Here is a 12,750-nt window from a genome sequence, read left to right as displayed (position 1 = left end):
GAATATATGAATTTAAACTAATAAAAATATTATTAAAAAAAAAAAAGTATCACGGTTTTAACGCTATCGCAAAATCTCTCCCGGTAGACACATTCATACCGTCACACGGCATATACCGTCATACCGCCCAGCCCTAATTGGACTCTTTGCTTACTGTGTATCTGTTCGTAAATATTTGGTTAAGAAATGATGATGCTGTTTTGATGTATAGACTAATTGTCACTGAGATATTTGGTCTAGACCAGGTGTTCCCAACCTTTTTGACTCCGAGTCCCAACTTTTTGTATTTGTAACAGGTAGGGGCCCAACAGACACCCCGCTTATTTTAGCGAATCTATATTCCATTAGGCTAATTGAATCTATAATCCATTAATTCTAATTAATAAGTGATTGTTATGTGTGAGAAAAAGCAACATCAGCACCTGCCACAGGTGGAAGCCTAGGAAGAAATAAAAGAAAATCTAACTCTAGATATTGCATCAAAATTGTATTGTGCACCCGAAAACAACATAAATACACACAGAGAACTGAATTGCTGTAGGCCTAGGCCTATTTGTGCACAACAAGCAAGTCAGGATCCAAAAGATAGCATGTACTCAAAACAAGTGATGGAACATGCAAACAAGACCACTCAGCTAGGCCTAATTCAAATAAGTGATGCTTCAGACATGCAAACAAATAGGTTCAAATAGGGCAATATAATGATTAGAATAATTTAAATAATGAATTAAATCTGTGGCTGCAATCTATTATCAACATAAATAGCACCAATCATTCCTGGGCAGTCGTTTGAGTTGGTAGCTGTCCACAGAAAAGCATATCCACTCCAATGGTAACGCACAAAAACAACACTAATGCAACGTTACTGACGTCCGTCGAATCCTATACATTTACGAGTAATCACCTCAGACAGCGTGTATTTTAGACACTGTTGTTTAATGGTATATGTTTCGTGCTCTCTCGCCGTCAAGCAAGGAATATGCGAAACACAATGTTGCCACTCCACGGTAAATCGTTAGAATAGCGTGGGTTGGCGACCATCTAACCTGAGGTTGCTTTCTGTCGGGTGCTTTGCATTAAGGTGATTAAAGACGAGTTGCTTCAGTGACAGCTAAATTCAGCTTGACAAATGCTACATACAACTTTAGATTTGTCGATTGTTCCGTCATTTTGCCTCTTAAACAGAAACTTTCCGCTAAACAATCACTCAGCTCTCTCCAACTTTCACTACCGTCTCGGTTCTGCCTAACTGACTGCAGGCACCACCGGTTTCATGTCAACGCACACCGGAAGTAAACAAAGTTGCGTTAACTGCATTAAAAATGTGTATCACATTAATCTCGGCCACAATAATATCATAGATGTACGCCTTAACTTTGACGTTCTTAATTAATATTGTTCTCAAGTTAAAATCAGTTACTCGCCCCGCGGCCCACCAATGGGTAAAAAAAAATAATCTGAAACATTTTCGCGGCCCAATGATAGTGCTCCGCGGCCCACCAATGGGCAGCGGCCCATGGGTTGAGAAACCCTGGTCTAGACTACATTTTTATATTTTGACTTTTTGCCAAGATGATAAATGGGAGGACCGTTTTTGCGGTGTATGGTTGGGACATAGTTGAAGTGATTTGAACCCGATAGGCTACTAGAAAAGAATGTCCATTAAATATTGCACTAACCAAAATAGTTATGTCTGAGTTTAGGAGTGCTACAAGTCATGTTATACTTTGAGGAATGACTGATCAGATAAGATGCTAAAGTAACATCTGAAGCAGCAGAGATAAAGTATTGCAGAGCTAAAGCTTTCTGATGAAATATGGCAACATAGAAATATCTCAGTACCTGGTGGGAAGAAAAGGTTATGGGAACTGTACTAGGTGAATTAAAGAGCTCTGGTTTGTTTTGGATGAACCCAAAACCCCTCCAACCTAAACCTTATGACCCTGCAAAAGCTCTGCTATATGAGACTGTGGCTTTGTTAAAAAGTGCTTAAAAGCCATTGAGGGGAGCACACAGGTAACCCCGACCCTGCTGCCCTGCCAGTGTACAGTAGGGATTTGTGTAGAGCTTGGGCCCTTTACATACCAGCCCACACCTCTTCTACTTTGCCTCCTGTCATCACATCACTATCAAAGATGGACAATGGAGATTGAAACGCTGTGTAAACAAACGGGCCTGTGTGGTGTGCTTGTGCCACTGCTGGAACCACCAGCCTAACATCCATTTGACTGGGCCATTTATTCCCAGGTGAAATCAGATCCAACCTCCACCCTCCCCTTGATTAAATGTGGGATGGTGGATTTAAAGCCACTAGATCTCAGCCCTCCTCTGTGTTGTATTTCCAGAAGAGGCATGGTTCAACAATCAGGCTGCATGAACTGTGGGAACTATTGGGAAAATAGCATATGTCACCAGGACAGCTCTAGAATGGCTGAACAACCTATAGATGGGATAAATGGCTCACTAAGGCTTTGTTGAGTGTATTGTATTGGGTTGTTAGAGTAAGATATTACTACTAAAGCTAAAAAGATTAGTTATTAAACAAGTTCCTCCAGTCCTCCTTTTTGATGTACATCTGTTTTGCCTTAAATACATCAATTTGTATTAGTGATTCTCCGATCGATCGGCAACCGATCATGATCGGCAGATATTGGTAAAAATTGCTTGATCTGTGATCGTGAAAAGCACCGATCAAAAAAGCCAAAAAAAGATCACGTGACGTAAATTAATTGCGAGACTTTTCAACCTGCGTGCCCGGCAAACGGTCACTCAACAGCAGAGCAAAGCTTGGCGATGGCAAGCAAAATGAGTTATCCCATCTGGAATTTTTTTTAAGTTTAATTTCTACAAATTGTGCACATAAAATAGGGAGATGTTGCGCTGAATGGATCTCAAAAGGATCCGTATGAAAGCTATAATAGCCCATCGTCACATATTGTCCGGTAAGAACAAATAATGCCAAAGTTCCAATGATGAAAAGAAGAACGATATTTATTTTCCACACACACACTCGCAAGACATGAATTGGTAGGATAAATATGAATGATTGATGACCGTGGTTTCTACAGAAATGATAAATAACAAGACATATAGACATGAACCTGAATATATTACGGCTGTAAAATGAAGGTGGATCTGTCCCTTTAACGCCGTGCTGCGTTACGGTGATCGGCAATCGGCAGATCATGATTTTGGTGATCGGTGATCGCCCCCAAAAATGCTGAGCGGAGTATCTCTAGTTTGTATGGTCAAGGCAACAAATCTATCAAAAATAACCCTGTGGTACAAAAATCAGTTAGTCAGTAGTTCAATCAGTAGACTCACTATACTAAAGATCACTATACTACGTTGATAAAAAATATATCGTGCTTGATCCACATTTATTGGATCAGATTATGATGTAGATTAGTGTTTGGATGAACTACTTTATTCTTTTTTGGTACACTTGCAATTTCAATTTTTCAAGTAGAATCAACTTTATTTTTGCAAGTGAAAAGTATTTTCTTTTACATATTCGAATTGCTTTTTATCTTCCCGTGACCTCCCCTCTCAACTTAACAACAGTTCAAACAAGAGTTCAAGGGCACTTACTAAATTTCCTCCACTCCTCACATTTTGCAATTATACTGCACCAGAGTAACTGCAACCAGATCATTGTTTTTTGTTTGGGTGTGCCCAAGAACATCGGCTGGGATTACGTAAATACGTTAAAAAAATCAATTTTTTAAGTGGCATCTAGTGGTGAGATTGCTAAATTACAACCAGCTGAATACCCTTCGTCAAGCGTGTGCAACTACCAACAGTTTGCTGTCAAATGTCATAACATAACATTATGTCTGGCACCATTAGTTCAAAGTAATATTGATTATAGGTATTACATGGACATGTCCATCAAAAAAAATACTGCAAAAAGTGATATGCTAGTCTTTGAAATAATATGTATTATGACACTCAGGCATCATTAAGGTCCATCTTGCCGTCTGCCTTCCCATGCTACTGAGACGAAGCTGGTCAGAGTCTTGGTGAACTCCATTAGATTGACGAATAAAATCGTAAGAATCTGACCAGAGATCTGTATTGTATCTAGGTTGATGACTACTAGCACTGTTTATTAAGTACCCAAATATGTTTTCACCGAATCTGTTACCTACTTGACGTTACCAATGCAGCTGGGGGTTCACTTACTTTCACACGTACACTAATTACATGTTTCATGTAGTTTTTTGGCTTCTCACACAATTGCCTCTAAACAAGTACATGCAGTTGATAAACATAAACCTGACTTTTCATCTATGGAAAATTGGTGATGATGATCATGGTAAAACAACAGAAATCTCTTAACTGCTCAATGGGTTCACATACTTTAAAGTGGCATTGTATGAAATAATTAAATCTATGTGTGGAACAAACAGCATTTGTAATGTTATTATGATTTCACAAATAGTCATATTATAAGCCTAAGGCGTCAATAAAGCATTCATATGTTCAGTGTGGCAAAATCAGTGATGAACTGTATTTCAGAGGCAATGTACTACAATGACGATAAACTTACGCTGGGTACAGCCTAGTTTGAATTTTTTGCATGTTTATGAGTGACTTCACTGAAATGTCTTCTTTCGCCTAACCATTCAGAAATCCAAAACAAAGAATTGTATGTTTGAAAACTGGCGGATAACTTGAACAAACAGATTTAGGCATTGACAAGTTGTGCAACCCAACCATAATGGCCACTGTGATCTAGTACCAGCTCTGTAGAGGTTTCACTGTTGGGTTTCCTCAACACGTCCTATGCCACCCCATCTCGTTCCCAAGGCATGTTGTTTGTGTGTTCAGGCTATTTACACTTTTGCCTTGCTTTCAACTGCAACCTTAGATCATTGCACTCCGCTTGCCCTTTGTTCAGATAGGGGGCGTATAAGCTTCCGCTGGGCACGTGGTAGAAAGAGGGGAAGGTATTTGACCCTGAGAAGAGGGACGGAGAGAGTGATTGATGGAGTGGAGAATGAGATAAATGTAGGGATGGATATATGAATATCTCTGGAGTGGAATGATGCATTGACATGTTAAAAGGGGCCATACTTCATGGAACACTACACCCTCATCGCCCAGAGCATGGTCCTCATACAAATCTCATAATGCATATACGTTCATACTAGGTGTGACCAAATAGCCATTAAAATGTGTAAAGGCAGTTACCAAATTATGTCTGTAAGAGTTTTTTAGAAAAGGTTTAAATCCAGCAAGCATTAGCTACAGCAGTGGTAAAGTTCAAATGAAAGAAGGAAGTGGCAGTAGCAATATAAGATCAGCTGTTTCCAGGAGTGTAGTTAGTCCCATACGTAGTCAAAAAGAGATACTCAGCCTACCGCATGAATAAATGGAAATTAGTGTGGCTCTACTTATATCACATATACTGTATACATGATGGGTAGTAACAACCAGGGCTGGGTTTTGTGGATGTCTAAAAAAAAAAGCCGCATTTCCACTTTTGGTTCAAAAGTGGGTGAACACCTAAGTAGGGAGCACAACTGACATGATTTGTAATACTTTTGATGGCCATTAAAAACAGACACTTTGAGTTGTAGAACTACTAGACTCCATTACAACTAGGGCTGTAACGATATTGGATCGAACCGAGAAATCGCGACACTCTGGGCCACGAACCTGCATCGCGATGCGAGGAGGCAGAACCGCGACATGCCCTCAAAAAGTTTGGTTCGCTAGTAAAGGCGGCTGCTTGCTTCAGCGTTGGGGTTAATTGTTGCGCAAAATTTACTCAGTGCAGTTCATGCTCCCAAAGGTTGTGCGTGTTGTCATGAGCCTGCCATTTGCTTGGCAGATAGAAAGCTGTTTCCCTAACAGAAAGTCTGAAGCTTGAAGTTCTTTTCAAACCTTTGCTTGGGTAGCACTGCTAAACTGAGCAGACATGCAGACTACATTTTAGTAATCTCATCACGTAACATTCGTTTTCTAAAAACAATCACATAGTATTGCATGTTTTACTGTGGTAGAAAATACGTTAGCTTAATGCTAACGTATATGGGAAATCCTATAGAGACCGCGCTAAGTATTAGCATCAATTAATTCACGTTAATGTTTTTTTATGAGCCTGACATTTGCTCTGCAGATAGATAACAGGTTCCGAAGTTTGTTGAATGTTTTTCAACAGCATTGCTTTGAGTAATAAAAACCTCAATATTTGGTTATAAATTGTTTCTTAATTTTTTTTATAGCTCATACTTATTCTAATGTGAATTAGAAAATATATTTTAAAAATCGTGAGGTAAAAAGATAATAATAATAATAATATCGTGGGGTGTATCGAACCGTGGGTCAAGAATCGTGATACGAATCGAATCGTGAGGTAGGTGTATCGTTACAGCCCTAATTAAAACCAAAGTCTATTACAACTTAACGTGATTTTGTCACATGACAGGCAGGCTACAGACACTGCATATCATCATCGACAACGAGGATCAAATCTCAGCATATTTTAGTGCAAACCACTGCTGGCTTAAATGAACTGAATATGTATGGATGTTATCTTGACTTTCCAATCTGAATGTGATGGTAGTTTAGCTAATTTATTGCAAGGAACGATTAGCATGTTATGCTAGCCAACAGTGCTTAAAACATAGGCTAGGTTACTTATTTAAATAACTGAGGCTGTAACATTAGCCCGCGATATCTTACAGCAAACTATGCCTATGCTATTTATTGTATTGATAATTTTTTTAGCAAAAGAGGTGTCCGACTAGTCTGTTTACATTATGAAAAATGTGTTTACTGTTCCACAAAGCGAAGTTTAACTAAAGCAAACAAACAGCCACTTTGGTTTCCATTATATCCTTTGTCTAAATGTATTCGGCTCTGCTGTAGGTGGGTACCTTGCATCCAAACCTAATCACATGATACCTCAACCGAACTTCTCATTCGCTTGTGATGATGCGCGGTATGGGTGATGTTTACACCAACGCGGGTTGTAGGGCAATACTCTGGGGCCCTGGTTCTTTAGCCCTGGTTGGCCTGCACTTGCACTGGCTAGTGGAACGACTTTAGTGTTGCATGGCAGGGAGCTAACTCCACTGTAGAGGAGCTATAGAGGGCTGGCTAGGGTAGGACAGTCAGAGCGAGTGTGGGGAGAGGAGAGGGGAGTGAGCAGTCCTGTGGGTTCTCTCTGATGGATGCTCTTCGACGCAATGCCCGCTCTGTTGGAATCCTCCATGTCACAAGCACACTGAGGAGAACGCAAGGACACCCAGAGGCTTCTTGTTTTTCTTGCTCTCTCTCTCTCTCTCTCTGCATCCTATTTTCTCTCTCTCTGCATCCATTTTTCTCTGTTTTCTCTCCCTCTGTCCTTACCTCTCTGTCTAACCGTAGCTGCTGTTCTCTCCACAGCTCAGCCCATGCCCTATGTGATGATGTGATATTGACCGTGCCTAAAATGGCTAAAAAGAAGAAGCCTTAAATTCAAACTAGCATCTGCGTAAAGGACGGCACCCTTTTCCTCTTTCGTTGCACCTCACCATGTCACGTCATGATCCCACTCCATTTTCTTTCTCTCTCTCTCTCTCTTTCTGTTTTTGTCCTCCCCCTTCTCTCTTTACCTTCCTCTTTCTCTCCCCTCTTTTCTCTCAGTCTTTCTCCTTTGATCACAACAATGTCTGCATTCCCCCTCCCCTTGGTGGTGGTTGTATTGATCAGTGTGACAGTGCGGCCTGCTTACCTTCCCTATGCCTGCTAGTCCCTTGTGAATCAGAAGCAGCAGCAGCAGCCATTGATCAGCTTCTGTCTCGTGACGAGTCTCTGGCCACCGTTTGCTTTGTCTCGCTTCTGATTGGGGGAGGGGGTGGGGGGGCGGAGCTTTGTAGTGTTTGGGCGGAAGGTGGCTAAGCTGCTGCACAACGACCTCAGTGACCTGGTGGTCTGTTTGTTTACATCAACACCACCACCCTCCACCCCCTGTCCCCCTATGCTCCTATGCTCCTTTTCTCTGACTCACTGCGACAAAATCATCTGTAAACATGGGCTATGTGTGTTTGAGTTTACACGTGTGGCCAAGAATAGGCTCTGCCCACCAGACAAAACATTGTGGAGGGACATTGTGTATGCAGAAAAAAATAGATTAGGTCACAAGTAACAGGTAATAACCTTTCTTTTGCATAATATTGTTCGCAGACTACGTCTGAGTTTTGTGCCAATGACCTCAATGAAATAGATTTAAGTATATCCTGTCTGCATATCTTTTTTTGGGGGGGGATCATCGGAAGAGTCCCCAGGTAGCTGATGTAGGTCAGGCTCAGTGTGTGTCTGGGGCAGCAGGGCTTGGTGAAGGATTGGCAACAGGGTTGATATATGTGTAGGCTGTGTGTCGGTAGCAGAAACAGATTGAGAAACAGATTGAAACATGTAGTGCTGAATGACACACTCACCCTGTCTCTATCACACTCCTACACATACAGTATATACACACACACACACACACACACACACACACACACACACACGTGTGTAATTATCTGTAATTAATTTGTCATTAATCATTCTCTCTCTCTCTCTCTCTCTCCTTTTCTGTTTCTGTTTCTGTCTCTTTCTTCTTCTGTCTCTGCAGTGAATGGTAGTGTCTAGAAAGGGTATGTCCCTTCAGGAGAGAGGTGCCAATGTCCAACCGGCCTAATTCCAATCCAGGGGGGTCACTGCGACGTTCTCAAAGGAACACTGCTGCGGCCCAGCCACAAGACTACACTGCCACAGGAAGGTGAGTCACGTGTGTGTGTGTGTGTGTGTGTGTGTGGTGAGAAAGAAAGAAAGAGGTAGAGAGGGTGTGTTGGAGCGCTGCATGATTTGTTGAAAGTCATATCGTGATTATTGACATAAACAAATGGGATCATGAGTACTTGCTTGAGCAGCTCAGTACTGTCCCTTTCAACTGCACATTAGACAGGCATGTGAACAACATATTAAATATTTAACTGGACAGTCAAAACAATGGGAATGATGTTACCCTGTCCATAAAGGGTGCATATTGAGCTGCCACATTGGTTAGATCTCACTCATCTCTTTACTATGGGTGTAGACAATAAGCACACTGCACACAAACAGAGAATAGGTTGTCACATTCACACACGCAATTTTTTTTAATATAAATGAATCGCAGCCTTTTGCAGTAATGTAATTACACAGGCTGAAATCGTGATTGTGATCAGTGTGAATCGTGTAGCATTAATGTGTGTGCGCTTGTGTGTGTTCTACATCTCAGCTGGTAAAGCAAAGTTCTAGCAATATGAAGGCCATAGGTTGCATTTTAAAGGCAACACATACACATACATTTTCTATACTGGTTATAGAAGTTAAGAATTTAACTGAAAGGTAAAATATAATTTATATGAAGTGTAAGCCACTGTAAGTATTTTGAGTGAGAGCCTGTGTGCCTATGTCTGTGTATGATGTAATGAACTTGCAACCTGTCTAATGCAATTCACATGTCTTAGTCAGTGCATTACATGTGTCACACTGCATCAATGTGTTGGTAAATGGGTGAGGGGTAGGTGACAGTACCTTAAGGTGGCTCTTCATAGTTGTGGAATTTGCAATTTTAAAACTTTCCCACCCACCATCAATCTTTCAAAGCACTTAATTCCCAATGTAGTCAAACCGGAAGCCAACCCCTCAGGCCAGTCAGGCACCTTTGAAACACAGATTCATTTCTGAGGTTTGAAAGGCTCATACATCAAAGATGTATCACACATGCACAGGAGGTTACTCTGCCATCTTAACTCACACCACATGTTACCACAGGTTAAGATTGTGCCTGAGTGCGAACACATTGCAGTAGTTGTATATGATGGTGTGCATATGTGAATGGGTGGTGATCTTAAGTTGACTGGCAGTGGTGTCTTATGTGTGGATGTGCTCTGCCGCCCTGTCCCACACGAGTCATGTCCTCTGTGGTCTTACAGGCTGCAGGCAGGGCAGGTAAAACATAACGCACATTCCCCTCCTGAAAGTAGAAGACCTAACCTCTCTAAGGCTCCCAAAGCCCCACCCAGCTCAGCCTCTGGCTCCTCCAGAGGCCACAGCTCCAGAAGGTACCCCTCCATCCTTTTCTCTGTCTCTCTCTCTCTGTCTTTCTCTCTCTCTCACTCTTTATTGCCTTTCTACCCTCACCCTCTGCCTCAGCCCTGTCTCGCTCTACCGCTCTGTTGCTTGCTTCTGTCTGTCTGTCTGTCTCTGTCTGTCTGTCTGTCTGTCTGTCTGTCTGTTGGTGTCTTGTCTGTCTGTTGCTGTCTGTCTGTTGATGTCTGACTGTCTGTCTGTTCCATTGCTCAGTGTCTGTAGGCCAGCTGTCTGCCTCTTGTGATGTATATCTCTATCTGGGTCCAATCTTCATTGCAGGACTGTCTGTCTATATACATTTTTCTGACACCGTTCTACCTTTCTTTGTTTTTGTATTCCCCCTTCCCCCACCATTGTTTGTTTCTCACTCTCTTTCTTATTCTTTCATTCTCAAATCTTTTTCATGTTCTTGAATTCCCCTTCCCTCTTCCTCTTGGGGTGCAAGTGTATGCTCGTGAGGGATTAGTCTGTGCTTTTGCAGTAGTCTCAGCTGATTGGTGGTTGTTCTGATCAGTCTTTTGTGGCTGTGGCTATTCACCCCAGGCCTGAATGTGAATGAGGCTTTGTGATTTTGGCCTGTGTACAGGACTGTGTTAAGAACTGCTCTAACAAGTGCCATCTCTCTCCAACCCCCTCCCTCCTCCTCCCTCCCCTCATCTCTTTGTCCTCTCTTTGACCCATCCTCCATTAATCTAATCTCTCTGCCCAACATATCACTTCATCTTTTACTTGCTCCTGTTTCTCTTGCCACTTCTACTCTTTCTCTCTACGTACCATTCCCTTACTCATAATTTCTCAACCATTTTTTCCACCTCTTCCTCTCGTATGTTCTTTCATTCTACTTTTTGCGTCTGCTGATGTTCCTGCATCTTTCATCTCCACTGTGTTTTTTTTATTCTATTGTCTGCGACTTTTCGAACTGTCCGTCACTCTTTCTAACTCTCCATCACTCTTTCTAACTCTCCATCACTCTCTCCCATCCCCACTCTTCTCTCTCTCTCTCTCTTCCTCCCTCTCTATCCTGGCCACTCTGTCCTCTGCACAGAAACCCTCTGTCGGTGAGTTCATTGCTAGTAGAAGCGGACCCAGAGGCGGCGGGCCCCTCAGAGCCGCCTAGACGCGAGGGCAGCAGGGGCCAGAAGCGCAGCTCCGCCCCCGAGCCCAGCAGCTTCGGCGCCTCCTCCTCCTCCTCCTCCTCCTCAGCCGCCAAGAAGCCCAAAGTCCTGCCCCCAGCACCTGAGGGCACCTCCTCATCCTCCTCATCTTCCTTGGCCGCCTGCACAGCAGCCTCCTCACTGGCCAGGAAGCCTCCGCTCTGCCCAGGATCCAAGTCAAAAAAGCGCCGGGCGCCAGCCGAGAGCCAGGCGCAGACAAACACTAAAGGCAACGCCAGCGCTAACCAGCGCACTCACGGGAGTGGCAGCAGCAGTAGTGCCTCTGCCACCAGGAAGAGCGCCGCCTCCTCCTCCTCCTCCCCTGGGGCCTTGCCGTCCACATCTGCTACGCCACCCAGCCACAAGCGCAAGAAGGCGGACTCGCTCCCTGCAGCCAGCCTGAGCGCCTCCTGCTCTTCCTCCTCGTCCTCCTCCTCTTCCTCCACCACCTCTTCCTCCTCCTCATCCAGCGCCGGGCCAACCCCCAGCCGCACCTCCACTGCCCCCGCAGTGCTCTCCACCTCCGCCGCCGCCAAACCCAGCAAGCTGGCGTCCAAGTCGGCCGCCTCGGCCAGAGCTGGGTGTAGCGCCGCCACCAACACCAACGCCACCAACTCCGCCACCGCCAACAACACAGACTCCTCCCTGTCCTCTGCCTCCTCTTCATCTTCCTCCTCCTCCTCCTCTTCTTCGTCCTCGGCGCCCACGGCGGCAGCAGCAGCAGGCGCAGGCAGCTGCGCTCCACCCCAGCCGGGCGCCCGGCACAAGCAGGGCAGAGAGCCCGCAGGCAGCAGCAGCGCCGCGGGTAGCAGTAAGGCGCGGCGTTCACGCTCGGCGTCCAGCCCCTCCCCGCGCCGCAGCGGCCGGGACAAGGAACAGGCCAAAGCGGCAGCCGCGGCGGCAGCAGCAGCGGCAGCAGCAGGCAGCTCAAAGTTTGAGTGGGCCTCTCGCTTCAGTCCCAAAGTCAACCTGCCAAAGCCCAAGCTGTCTCTGCCAGGATCCTCCTCCAAGACTGAGACCGCCTCCAAACCTGGGCCCTCGGGACTACAGGCCAAACTAGCAAGTGAGTGGGGGCTTGTGGTGTCCTTTCTGTGTGTGTGTTGGACTGTAAAAATGTGACTGTGTTAAATTGTGTCCTCTAATTATACTCTAAGGTAGAGGGTTGGGGGATAATCAAATGTGGGCATAGTCTTCAGGAAACAAACCTAGAGGAGTGAGAACGCACAATTGTTACGGGAAGACATTTTGTGTCTACCATCTGCTGTAAATGTGTGCAGAGCAGACCCAGATTTGCATAAGACACCAAGGTCTTCATAATTTGATTTCATAACGTACATTATCCTTACTTATTGTTGTCAGTGGAGTGATCACGTTCTTCTGATTCAAATAATAGGTAATTGCTTTCCTGGATAAGCCTATTTAGTTAAGTTACTATAGGTGCTTTCGGACCAAACGGTTCTAGGGATTACCCACTGGGGAG

The 12,750-nt window shown here is 44.1% G+C and overlaps 1 protein-coding gene across 5 annotated transcripts in view; it reads left to right on the top strand.

The window, feature by feature from the left end:
- The window catches only part of trip12 (thyroid hormone receptor interactor 12), a 63,551-nt gene that overhangs the window by 8,396 nt on the left and 42,405 nt on the right, over positions 1-12,750 (top strand). For 4 of the 5 annotated variants that reach the window (XM_080844696.1, XM_080844695.1, XM_080844693.1 and 1 more), the window contains 3 exons: positions 8,612-8,758; positions 9,960-10,088; positions 11,162-12,333. In XM_080844696.1, the coding sequence (XP_080700822.1) occupies positions 8,661-8,758; positions 9,960-10,088; positions 11,162-12,333 (1,399 nt within the window). In that variant the 5' untranslated portion in view covers positions 8,612-8,660. The remainder of the gene's footprint in view (positions 1-8,611; positions 8,759-9,959; positions 10,089-11,161; positions 12,334-12,750) is intronic. The other variant, XM_080844697.1, reaches the window with a different exon arrangement.

The sequence above is a fragment of the Sprattus sprattus genome (genome assembly GCF_963457725.1).
Source record: "Sprattus sprattus genome assembly, chromosome: 9".
Lineage (NCBI taxonomy): Eukaryota > Metazoa > Chordata > Actinopteri > Clupeiformes > Clupeidae > Sprattus > Sprattus sprattus.
Note: the sequence above shows the minus strand (reverse complement) of the source record. Positions and strands in the feature narration are given on the sequence as shown.